We start from the raw sequence: 12,306 nt of genomic DNA, 5'->3' as shown, positions 1-12,306 counted from the left end.
TTTCCTCTTTGATTTCTTCAGTGATCTCTTGGTTATTTAGTAACGTATTGTTTAGCCTCCATGTGTTTGTGTTTTTTACTTTTTTCCCCTGTAATTGATTTCTAATCTCATAGCATTGTGGTCAGAAAAGATGCTTAATATGATTTCAATTTTCTTAAATTTACTGAGGCCTGATTTGTGACCCAAGATGTGATCTATCCTGGAGAGTGTTCTGTGCGCATTTGAAAAGAAAGTGTAATCTGCTGTTTTTGGATGGATTGTCCTATAAATATCAATTAAATCTATCTGGTCTATCGTGTCATGTAAAGCTTGTGTTTCCTTATTAATTTTCTGTTTGGATGATCTGTCCATTGGTGTAAGTGAGGTGTTAAAGTCCCCCACTATTATTGTGTTACTGTTGCGTTCCTCTTTTATAGCTGTTAGCAGTTGCCTTATGTATTGAGGTGCTCCTACGTTGGGTGCATATATATTTATAATTGTTATATCTTCTTCTTGGATTGATCCCTTGATCATTATGTAGTGTCCTTCCTTGTCTCTTGTAACATTCTTTATTTTAAAGTCTATTTTATCTGATATGAGTATTGCTACTCCAGCTTTCTTTTGATTTCCATTTGCATGGAATATCTTTTTCCATCCCCTCACTTTCAGTCTGTATGTGTCCCTAGGTCTGAAGTGGGTCTCTTGTAGACAGCATATATATGGGTCTTGTTTTTCTATCCATTCAGCAAGCCTGTGTCTTTTGGTTGGAGCATTTAATCCATTCACATTTAAGGTAATTATCAATATGTATTTTCCTATTACCACTTTCTTAATTGGTTTGGGTTTGTTTTTGTAGGTCCTTTTCTTCTCTTGTGTTTCCCACTTAGAGAAGTTCCTTTAGCATTTGTTGTAGAGCTGGTTTGGTGGTGCTGAATTCTCTTAGCTTTTGCTTGTCTGTAAAGCTTTTGATTTCTCCATCGAATCTGAATGAGATCCTTGTCAGGTAGAGTAATCTTGGTTGTAGGTTCTTCCCTTTCATCACTTTAAGTATATCATGCCACTGCCTTATGGCTTGTAGAGTTTCTGCTGAGAAATCAGCTGTTAACCTTATGGGAGTTCCCTTGTATGTTATTTGTCGTTTTTCCCTTGCTGCTTTCAATAATTTTTCTGTGTCTTTAATTTTTGCCAATTTGATTACTATGTGTCTCAGCGTGTTTCCTTGGGTTTATCCTGTATGGGACTCTCTGCATTTCCTGGACTTGGGTGGCTATTTCCTTTCCCACGTTAGGGAAGTTTTCAACTATAATCTCTTCAAATATTTTCTCAGGTCCTTTCTCTCTCTCTTCTCCTTCTGGGACTCCTATAATGCAAATGTTGTTGCATTTAATGTTGTCCCAGAGGTCTCTTAGGCTGTCTTCCTTTCTTTTCATTCTTTTTTCTTTATTCTGTTCCACAGCAGTGAATTCCACCATTCTGTCTTCCAGGTCACTTATCCGTTCTTCTGCCTCAGTTATTCTGCTATTGATTCCTTCTAGTGTAGTTTTCATTTCAGTTATTGTATTGTTCATCTCTGTTTGTTTGTTCTTTAATTCTTCTAGATCTTTATTAAACATTTCTTGCATCTTCTTGATCTTTGCCTCCATTCTTTTTTGAGGTCCTGGATTATCTTCACTATCATTATTCTGAATTCTTTTTCTGGAAGGTTGCCTATCTCCACTTCATTTAGTTGTTTTTCTGGGGTTTTGTCTTGTTCCTTCATCTGGTACATAGCCCTCTGCCTTTTCATCCTGTCTATCTTTCTGTGAATGTGGTTTTGTTCCACAAGCTGCAGGATTGTAGTTCTTCTTGCTTCTGCTGTCTGCCCTCTGGTGGATTAGGTTATCTAAGAGGCTTGTGCAAGTTTCCTGATGGGAGTGACTGGTGGTGGGTAGAACTGGCTGTTGCTCTGGTGGCAGAGCTCAGTAAAACTTTAATCCACTTGTCTGCTGATGGGTGGGGCTGGGTTCCCTCCCTGTTGGTTGTTTGGCCTGAGGTGACCCAACCCTGGAGCCTACCTGGGCTCTTTGGTGGGGCTAATGTCAGACTCTGGGAGGCCTCATGCCAAGGAGTACTTCCCAGAACTTCTGCTGCCACTGTCCTTGTCCTCACGGTGAGACACAGCCAACCCCCGCCTCTGCAGGAGACCCTCCAACACTAGCTAGTAGGTCTAGTTCAGTCTCCTATGGGAGTCACTGCTCCTTCCCCTGGGACCCAATGCACACACTACTTTGTGTGTGCCCTCCAAGAGTGGAGTCTCTGTTTCTCCCAGTCCTGTAGAAGTCCTGCAATCAAATCCCGCTAGCCTTCAAAGTCTGTTCCTCTGGGAATTCCTTCTCCTGTTGCAGGACCCCCAGGTTGGAAGCCTGACGTGGGGCTCAGAACCTTCACTCCAGTGGGTGGACTTCTATGGTATAAGTGTTCTCCAGTTTGTGAGTCACCCAGCCAGCAGTTATGGGATTTGATTTTATTGTGATTGTGCCCCTCCTACTGTCTCATTGTGGCTTCTCCTTTGTCTTTGGATGTGGGGTATCTTTTTTGGTGAGTTCCAGTGTCTTCCTGTTGATGATTGTTCAGCAGTTAGTTGTGATTCCGGTGCTCTCGCAAGAGGGAGTGAGAGCACGTCCTTCTACTCTGCCATCTTGAACCAATCTCGTTCTAACCATTTCTCATTCAACATTGGATAAGACAAAAGGGAAAATGGAATGTAGACATAAAGGAGAGGTTAAACAAGATGACAGAGGGGCATATGGCTGGGAAGTGTGGGTAGATAGACTGAAATATTAAGAAAAGACAAAGAGAGATGGACAATGATGATGGATGGATAGGGTGCAAAGATGAATTCTTGGGTTTTCAACTGGGGCTAATAAAACCTGGCTTGATTTTATGGAATTATATAAGATACTGCCAAGTGGAGGTGCTTTCTTTAGAAAAGTACAGAATTCTCTAGAAATATAATAATACATATGTAATATATATTACACATAATAAAATGTGGACAGCAGTGACAGTGAGCTAAGTCTGTACTAAGTCAACAACCTCTGAGCCATTGATGACACATGTAGGATATTTGGTAAAGAAGTGTAGAATATTAGAAATAACATTAACCATGTACCAACAGCTTAGTACTGTCAAGAACGTGCTTGTACTGTGGTCAGTACTCCTCATGTTCACCTGGCCAGAGAGAATGAGAAAAAGCTTGTAGAGATGAAGAGGTGGTAAATGATAGAGTTTTCCCTTCTTTCAGCTGACTTCCCCAGCAGCCTCCTCAGCGCCCTCTTCACCTCCTTGTTCCTCAGAGTGTAAATGAGAGGGTTGACCATGGGTGTGACCACAGAGTAGAAGAGGGAAATGAATTTGTCCTGGTTGCTGGTCTTAGCTGGAAGCAGATACCCATAGATAGCTGAGCCGTAAAAGAGGAGCACCACCACCAGATGAGAGAGGCATGTGTTAAAGGTCTTTCTCTGTCCCTCGGCTGAGTGGATCTTCAGCACTGCCTGAGCTATTTAGCAGTAGGAGATCAGGATGACGCTTAATGGCACAGTGGTGAAGAAGGTGCAGACACCATTGAGCACAGCCTCATTGAGACTTGTGTCTCCACAGGCTAGTTTGATCATGGCAGGCACCTCACACAGGAAGCTGTCCACCCTCTGGTGCCCACACAAAGGGAGCTTCAGAGTGAATGTTGACTGGACCACAGAGTTGCCCAAGCCACCCAACCAGGCAATGGCAGCCAGCAGCCAGCAGAGCCGGGGGTTCATGATGGTGGTGTAGTGCAGGGGTCAGCACACTGTGATATAGCAGTCAAATGCCATCACCACCAGCAGGATGCACTCAGTAGCCCCTAGCCAGAGGAAAACATTGAGTTGGGTCACACAGCCACCATAGCTGATGGTCTTGTCTGATCCCCACAAGATGATCAGCATTTTGGGGACTGAGCTACTAGTAAAAGCAAGATCCAGGGAGGAGAGTTTGCTGAGGAAGAAGTACATGTGTATGTGGAGCTGGGCATCCAGGCTGGAAAGCAGGATCATGGTTGAGTTCCCAACCAGGGTCAGCAAGTAGGAGAAGAGGATGACTACAAAAAAGATTATCTCCAGCTGGGGATGGTCAGATACACCCATCAGAATAAAGCTCTCCAAGGAGCTGCTGTTGGCCCTTTCCATCTCTGGTTGCCTTCAGTCACTTGAGGAATCTGTCCAGGGACAACCAGGAGTAAAGCAAGTGAAGAAGAAGCTACTGGATTAGGTGGATCTGCATCAGTGCAGGTCTGATGTCGCCGGCCTTCGTAGTTAAGTACCAATTTAAATTTTATGATTGCAAGGTTTCATTGCAATCCCCAAACACTCTCAGTCCCACAATGAATGGAAACTTTATTCCATCTGAATATCAAACATGAGCTATCACAAAATGAAGGAAGTGCCTCACGAAGAACAAAAAGATCAGGGTCTTCAGTTCAACACAGTGATGACCCAAGAAATTCATCTTTGCACCCTGTCCATCCATCATCTTTGTCCATGATGAAGGAGTGTGAACTCCTTCAGTTCAAAAGGGTAGAGGGAGTTGACCATTGGAACTAAATGTGGAAATTCTCAAAAAATACTAATTTCCCCAGCCAAGGTTTTGGTATACTCAGAGGAGGGGTGAGCAGACCTGCTGTATTTGGAAGAATTCCCCAAATGTTTCTGATAAATTTCTTCCCTTCTCTTCTATATCCCTCCCGTCCCAAGTGAAAACTCCTGGTCTAGAAAGATGAAGTTTGAGGGAGAAGGTGATGAATCTATACAATCATGAAAAGAATGGGAAGCATGAATATAGACATATTCACCAAATACAGAAAATACAAATACGTGAGTTAAAAAGAGGTAAATGTAGAACAGAACAAAATTTCATGTAATCCCAAGTACGTGTAGGTGGAAAAGGCTAAAGATAGAAACAGGGTCTACCCCAAAAGGAGTTAAATCAGTTACAGGATACCCATAATTAGAAAAGGAAAATAGAAGTTTTCAGAGGGGATCCCCCAAAGTTTGAGGTATATGACCACTATGCCCACCTCTAAACCATGGAGTAATTCTTAACATCTCATAAACAAAATTTACCTCTTGTTAATAATGGGCCAATTACCATCTCCCTTCAATGGGCAAGACCTAGGCTTTACTGAAGATCACGAACCAAAGCCCATCCCCCTTCTTTGGCTAATAAATAAAAGGATCTGAGAAGAAAACAAAAACAGTCTTGGGTCAGCTGTCCTCATCTGGACGCTGAAGACTGGGAGTAAATGCTCTGCTCTTCCTCTGGACCATGACATGTCCCACAGGAACCCTGGCTGCCACGTCCAAAGAGCAGGCTTGACGGGAGTTTCTACTCAAGGGAAGTGCGCACGTGTGCTTATCTGGTTCTGGTGCTCCAGACAGGGACGACTTGGCTACACCTCTTGGCTGAAGACCCTGAGAACTGTCCTTTTCATCAATAAGTAGCAAAAATACTGGAGATCCTAATGCTAGATCCCACCCAGATGTCAGGCAGGAAATCTCTTCTAATTGTCTGTTTCTTTAGGTCAACAAGGTAGTCCTTCTTTTGAGTCAGGGATGATAAAGATTTCAGAGCACTTTTCAACCCTCCTTCATACCTCTATCTAATACCTTAAGAAGAGGTGACTGCTTAGGGCTTCCCTGGTGGCACAGTGGTTAAGAATCCGCATGCCAATGCTGGGGACAGGGGCTCGAGCCCTGGTCTGGGAAAATCCCACATGCCTTGGAGCAACTAAGGCCGTGCGCCACAACTACTGAGCCTGCGCTCTAGAGCCCGCGAGCCACAACTAGTGAAGCCTGCGCACCTAGAGCCCGTGCTCCACAACAAGAGAAGCCACCTCAATGAGAAGCCCACGCCACAACGGAAGAGTAGCCCCCGCTCGCCGCAACTAGAGAAAGCCCGCACAGCAACAAAGACCCAATGCAGCCAAAAATAAATAAATTAAATAAATTAATTAAAAAAGAAGAAGAGGTGACTGCTTATTCTTTTCATTTAGGACTTAAGGGAGCTGAGGAACTGAGGTACCAATCTGGTAGCTCATATTTCTGTTCTTCCTGGTATCCATCTCACTACCTCCTCCTAGAAGTGCTTGTCCTCTTGTACCCCTAGGGGAAAGAAACACAGACAGACATGGCCCATGTTCTTCCATAAGTTGTCTGGTCTCTGGGAGGCTGATGCTTTGTGTCTGCTCAGCTGGGGACTCTTTCGGCCCCCACTCTATGCATACCAGTCAGCACAGAAAAAGGAAAGGGTATATAGTGGGAGGATGTTGATGCCAGGCACCCAGAAAGTTCAGGAGGAAATACCATACCAGCTAGATGCTTGGTCTGATCTTGACAAACTCCCCAAGCAAACATGAATGTAACTTCAAGTTTGAATTCAGCAACTCGACTGCTCTTCTGGGTGTTTTCCACCCTTAAAGGGTCTCTCCACTTGGTTCCTAGCTCTCTTGTAATCTGGAATGTTAAATTGATCCGGCACTATTTGCGTTTTAAGAGAAGCCTAGAAAGGACAATACTGAACTCAGAGGATGCGCCATGTATGGTGCAATTTAGGAGCACCCAGTTGGAGTTTGTTTGGCTACAGAAAGATTTTTAGGAATCACTCATGTATGCATAGATGGTTCCCATCTTGGCCTGTCCGTAAATTTGTTTTGAACTTTCAGGATATTGAGAAAAGCAGCCAAGACTTGCTTCTTAAAGATAATCCTGGGTGTGGTAATTGCCCACCTTCGCCCAGATTTCTGCCCATTCCTCCCCTAAATTTTACCACAGTTCTCAATTGGCCACTCGTGGATTAGCCACAGCAAATATGGAATTTGGAGTTGGCTTTCTCCTATCATGGAAACTGCTCCTGAGCTGTTAGCACTCCCCATATATGGGTGCAAGTTCTCAGAATTCAAGCCTTGCTTTAATATTAGCCTGAGTAATAATAGGAAAGGGAATTATAAAAAATAAAAACAAATAAATAAACCTCATCCTGAATTCCTGATCCTGGCAGAGAAGTTTTTATATATGTTTTATTTTAAAATATTTCATTTATGTGGGAGACAGTTGACAGTGATATTCCTGAGAGCTCAGTTTGTGCCTATCTTGCATCTAAGGTCTAAGTTAACCTTTCCATGATGACTTGGTCAGAACTGGAGATAAGGTTTTCAGTGTAAACATTGTGGCAGTATGGCAGGCAAGAGCCATATAACAGAACAAAATTTGTCTAGAAGGTTTAAGTCTACGGTGGATTTCAGGTATTTGAACAGGAGTTCTACCCCCGAATCTTAGAATTCAAGAATTAGAGATGTGGGAGTTTGAATCTTAAAAGAGGTAAACATAGGATCAATAAAAGAAAAAATGACATAGTTCATAGTAAATCTATGGAAATTATTACCCCTAAGAGCAGTACAGTTGAAAAAATATATTAAAATTTAAGATTCATAAAGGGAAATGAAGGGAATCTACAATGTCTGAAGGGGCCTCTACATTTGATGTTTGCATCAGGGAATCCAACCAAGCTCCCTTAAATTGATTTCTGATGCTACTGTTGGAAAAAGGATGCTGGATGCATGGACTATCAGGCTGGCTAAGGGGGTAATTCTAATGAGCATAGGATTTTATAAAATTAAAAGAAGGCTAAATGCATGGCAGTACATCAAATACATATAAAAGTTTACCACCAAAAACTCAGACTGGAAAAGGCTGGATAAGCATGGTGTTCCATTGAGGGTACATTTCTGTGCAAGCTGAGGGCAGTTTGCAGCGGGTCTCGTAAGGGAAAACTGGAGAGAGGAGCACTCAACGTTAGGTCCAGGAAGCTTTCTGCCCTGTCTTGCCTAGGAAGTTCCTTACCGGAGGGTCTTACATTTTTTTTTAAGATTTTTGTTGTTGTTGTTGTGGACCATTTTAAAAGTCTTTATTGAATCTGTTACAATATTGCTTCTGTTTTATGTTTTTGGTTTTTTGGCCCTGAGGCATGTAGGATCTTAGCTCCCCGACCAGGGATCGAACCCGCACCCCCTGCACTGGGAGGCAAAATCTTAACCACTGGACAGCCAGGAAGTCCCCTGTCAGACATTTTTAAAAAGACATGGAGCATGTGCAGATTTTCAGAGAAGAGGGAGAAGGAGGAAATAGGTTCTATGGAAAATGGCCAAGATATTAGCTCATTTAAGAAGTGATTAAAGAATGTCTTTGCTATATGGTGGGATTTCAAAGATGCCTGCTTGCAGAGCAGGTGCTCTCCTTACCTAGGAAAAGGAAAAACAGGCTTAAATTAAAAGCAAGAGAAATTGTGATTATACATTCTGAGATTTTGGCATGATAAAATATTGGCAAATCCTTTGGCAAGAGAAAAAGGAATTAGAGACTTCGTGTTTAGACATTTGCCTGACCAAGGGCACTGGGCTTTCCCTAAGTCTGCTATGACCCTTTTCTGTTGGAAGATTCTGTTCCTAGGACTTGAATGTGCACACAAAAGGGTCTTTTTTTGGAGGGGGGGGGATCAGGATAAAAATTTTCCAGCTTCTCTCCTAGACATTCTAGAGATGACTTTTATTCAATAAAAGTTCTTAATTTGTAGTTTTACAATTCCCCTGTGCAGCTTAAATATTTTTCCTTCCTATCTCTTCTCTTAGCTGATAGAGAAGGTCACAAATGTGCTTGGGGCCCTAATACCATATCATCACCTCCAACTTTTCCCAGGCAGGAAGAATCCAAAATCAGCCCCTGTAAAAGGCCGTTTCACATGCTCTCTCTTCTCTGATCCCCATGACTGCTCTTTCCTTCTCTATCTTTTTTACTCTTTGCCTCTCTTTCCCATACCCTGGATTCTCCACTAATAAATGTCTACAGATTTTCTATGGAAACATACCTTTGGCTTCAAGATTCCACCTGAATCTGTCACACTGTCATCGGTGCTTTGTGGATCAAGTAGGAGAGAGAGTGTGGAATTAGGATGGTGGCTGTGCTCTGTGGCTGCTCCCCTGCCCTCAAGCTGAGAGCGCAGGCTTTTAACCTTGGGGTTGGCCCTGGCCCTCTGAGGAGTGCTGGCTCTGCCACCTGGAAGCCAGGCTCGCTCTGGCTCATTCTGCAGGGCCCAAGAGGGGATCTCTGTCCCCCACAGGCAATTAGCACAAAGCACTCGCACGGCCGGAACACAGGAAAAAGGCTGTCCCCGAAGAACCGACTGGTTCTTTCACCTGAACTCCATCCCCAAACACAGATTACTAATTGAAAGAGCAATAAGAATAACTGCATTCCTTAAATAATTACTAATTATATAATTTTATCCTTTCCAAGGTACTTTCACAGGATCTAGCTTAGTTGTTAAAATGCTTTCTATGGCAGGTGGTCTTATCCCCACTTGGTAGACAAGTAAACCAAGCATAAAGTGAGAATAAAATGACTTGCTTAGTGTTAAACAGTGTTCATTTTCTCACTAGGCATAAACAGACTATTCTATGTAGAGGAGGTTAGTATTTTTTTGAAGTATAGTTGATTTACATATATTTTTGAAGTACAGTTGATTTACATATAGCTGATACTATGTTAGTTTCAGGTGTACAATATAGTGATTCAGTATTTTTTATAGATTGTACTCCATTTAAAGTTACTACAAAATATTGGCTGTATTTCCCACGCTGTACAATATATGCTTGTTGCTTATTTATTTTATTTATTTTATTATTTTTTTAACATCTTTATTGGAGTATAATTGCTTTACAATGGTGTGTTAGTTTCTGCTTTATAACAAAGTGAATCAGTTATACATATACATATGTTCCCATATCTCTTCCCTCTTGCATATCCCTCCCTCCCACCCTCCCTCCCTCCCTATCCCACCCCTCTAGGTGGTCACAAACCACCGAGCTGATCTCCCTGTGCTATGCGGCTGCTTCCCACTAGCTATCTATTTTACATTGGGTAGTGTATATATGTCCATGCCCCTCTCTCACTTTGTCACAGCTTACCCTTCCCCCTCCCCATATCCTCAAGTCCATTCTCTAGTAGGTCTGTGTCTTTTTTTAAGTTACCTTGTTTTTTTGTTTTTATTTATTTTTGGCTGCGTTGGGTCTCCATTGTTGCGCACAGGCTTTCTCTAGTTGCAGCGAGCAGGGGCTACTCTTCATTGCGGTGCGCAGGCTTCTCATTGCGGTGGCTTCTCTTTGTTGTGGAGCACAGGCTCTAGGTGCACGGGCTTCAGTAGTTGTGGCACATGGGCCTAGTTGCTTCACGGCATGTGGGATCTTCCAGGACCAGGGCGCGAACCCGTGTCCCCTGCACTGTCAGGCGGATTCTTAACCACTGAGCCACCAGGGAAGTCCCACTTATTTATTTTATACATAGTCGTTTGTATCTCTTAATTCCCTACCCCTAACTTGCCCCTTCCCCTTCCTTAGCCCCACTGGTAACCACTAGTTTGTTCTCTATATCAGTGAGTCTGTTTCTGTTTTCATATATTCATTTATTTTATTTTTTAGATACCACATCTAAGTGATTTGTTTGTCTGATTTATTTCACCAAGCGTAATACCCTCTAGGTCCATCCACGTTGTTGCAAGTGGCAGAATTTCATTCTATTTTATGTCTGAGTACTATAGCATTGTAAAAATATACCACATCTTCTTTATGCATTCATCTGTTGATGGACACTTAGGTTGCTTCTGTATCATGGCCATTGTAAATAACGCTGCTGTGAACATTGGGGTGCACGTATCTCTTCAAATTAATGTTTTCATTTTCTTCAGATATATACCTATGAGTGGAATTGCTGGATCATATGGTAGTTCTATTTTTAGTTTTTTGAGGAACCTCCATACTGTTTTCCATAGTTGCTGCATCAATTTACATTTCCACCAACAGTGTAGTAGGGTTCCCTTTTCTCCACATCTTCGCCAACACTTGTAATTTGTAGACTTTTTTTTTTTTTTTTTTTTTAATTTGGCTGCTCTGCGTGACTTGTGGGATCTTAATTCCCTGACCAGGGACTGAACCCGTGCCCTCAGCAGTGGTTTCTGGACCGCCAGGGAATTCCCTGTGGACTTTTTTTTTACAATAGCCATTCTGACAGGTATGAGGTGCTCACACCTGTCTCACTGTACTTTGGATTTGCATATCTCTGATGATTAGCGATGTTGAGCATCTTTTCATATGCCTGTTGGCTATGTGTATATCAAATTTTTAAAAATGTCTATTCATGTCTTCTGCCCATTTTTTTTTTATAAAATTTTTTTTTATTTATTTAGTTTTGGCTGTGTTGGGTCTTCGTTTCTGTGCGTGGGCTTCCTCTAGTTGCGGCGAGCGGGGGCCACTCTTCATCGCGGTGCACGGGCCTCTCACTGTCGCGGACTCTCTTGTTGCTGGGCACAGGCTCCAGACGCGCAGGCTCAGCAGTTGTGGCTCACGGGCCCAGTTGCTCCGCGGCATGTGGTATCTTCCCAGACCAGGGCTCGAACCCGTGTCCCCTGCATTGGCAGGCGGATTCTCAACCACTGCACCACCAGGGAAGCCCTGCCCATTTTTAAAATAAATTTATTTCTTTTTCTTTTTATTTATTTTTGGCTGCATTGGGTCTTTGTTGCTGCGCGCGGGCCTTCTCTAGTTGCGGCGAGCAGGGTCTAGTCTTTGTTGCGGTGCACGGGCTTCTCATTGCAGTGACTTCTCTTGTTGCGGAGCACGGGCTCCGGCATGCGGGCTTCAGTAGTTGTGGCATGCAGGCTCAGTAGTTGTGGCTCGCAGGCTCTAGAGGGATCTTCCTGGACCAGGGCTTGAACCTGTGTCCCCTGAATTGGCAGGCAGATTCTTAACCGCTGCATCACGAGGGAAGCCCTCTTCTGCCCATTTTTAAATTAGGTTGTTTTTTTTAATTTAGATGTATGAGCTGTTTATATATTTTGGACATTAACTCCTTATTGGTCATATAATTTGCAAATATTTTCTCCCATTCAGTAGGTTGTCTTTTCATTTTGTCAATGGTTTCCTTTGCTGTGGAAAAGCTTTTAAGTTTAATTAGGTGCCACTTATTTATTTTTCCTTGCATTACCTTTGCCTTTGGAGACAAATAAAAAAAAATACTGCCATGATTTATGTCAAAGAGTGTTCTGCCTATGTTCTCTTCTGGGAGTTTTATGGTTTCAGGTCTTACATTTAAGTCTTTAATCCACTTTGAGTTCATTTTTGTAAATGGTTTGAGAAAATGTTCTAATTTAATTTTTTTACATGTAGCAGTCCAGTTTTCCCAGCACCACTTATTGAAGAAACTGGTTTTT

At 42.6% G+C, this 12,306-nt stretch overlaps 1 protein-coding gene across 1 annotated transcript; it reads right to left on the bottom strand.

The window, feature by feature from the left end:
* Nucleotides 1-3,185: 3,185 nt before the first annotated feature.
* LOC132349870 (olfactory receptor 2C1) lies at nt 3,186-4,181 on the bottom strand. The gene is given in 1 exon segment (XM_059898691.1): nt 3,186-4,181. A coding segment is annotated over 1 exon segment (996 nt).
* Between the last annotated feature and the right edge of the window lie 8,125 nt (nt 4,182-12,306).

This window comes from Balaenoptera ricei, chromosome 15 (assembly GCF_028023285.1).
Source record: "Balaenoptera ricei isolate mBalRic1 chromosome 15, mBalRic1.hap2, whole genome shotgun sequence".
Taxonomy (NCBI): Eukaryota; Metazoa; Chordata; class Mammalia; order Artiodactyla; family Balaenopteridae; genus Balaenoptera; species Balaenoptera ricei.
Note: the sequence above shows the minus strand (reverse complement) of the source record. Positions and strands in the feature narration are given on the sequence as shown.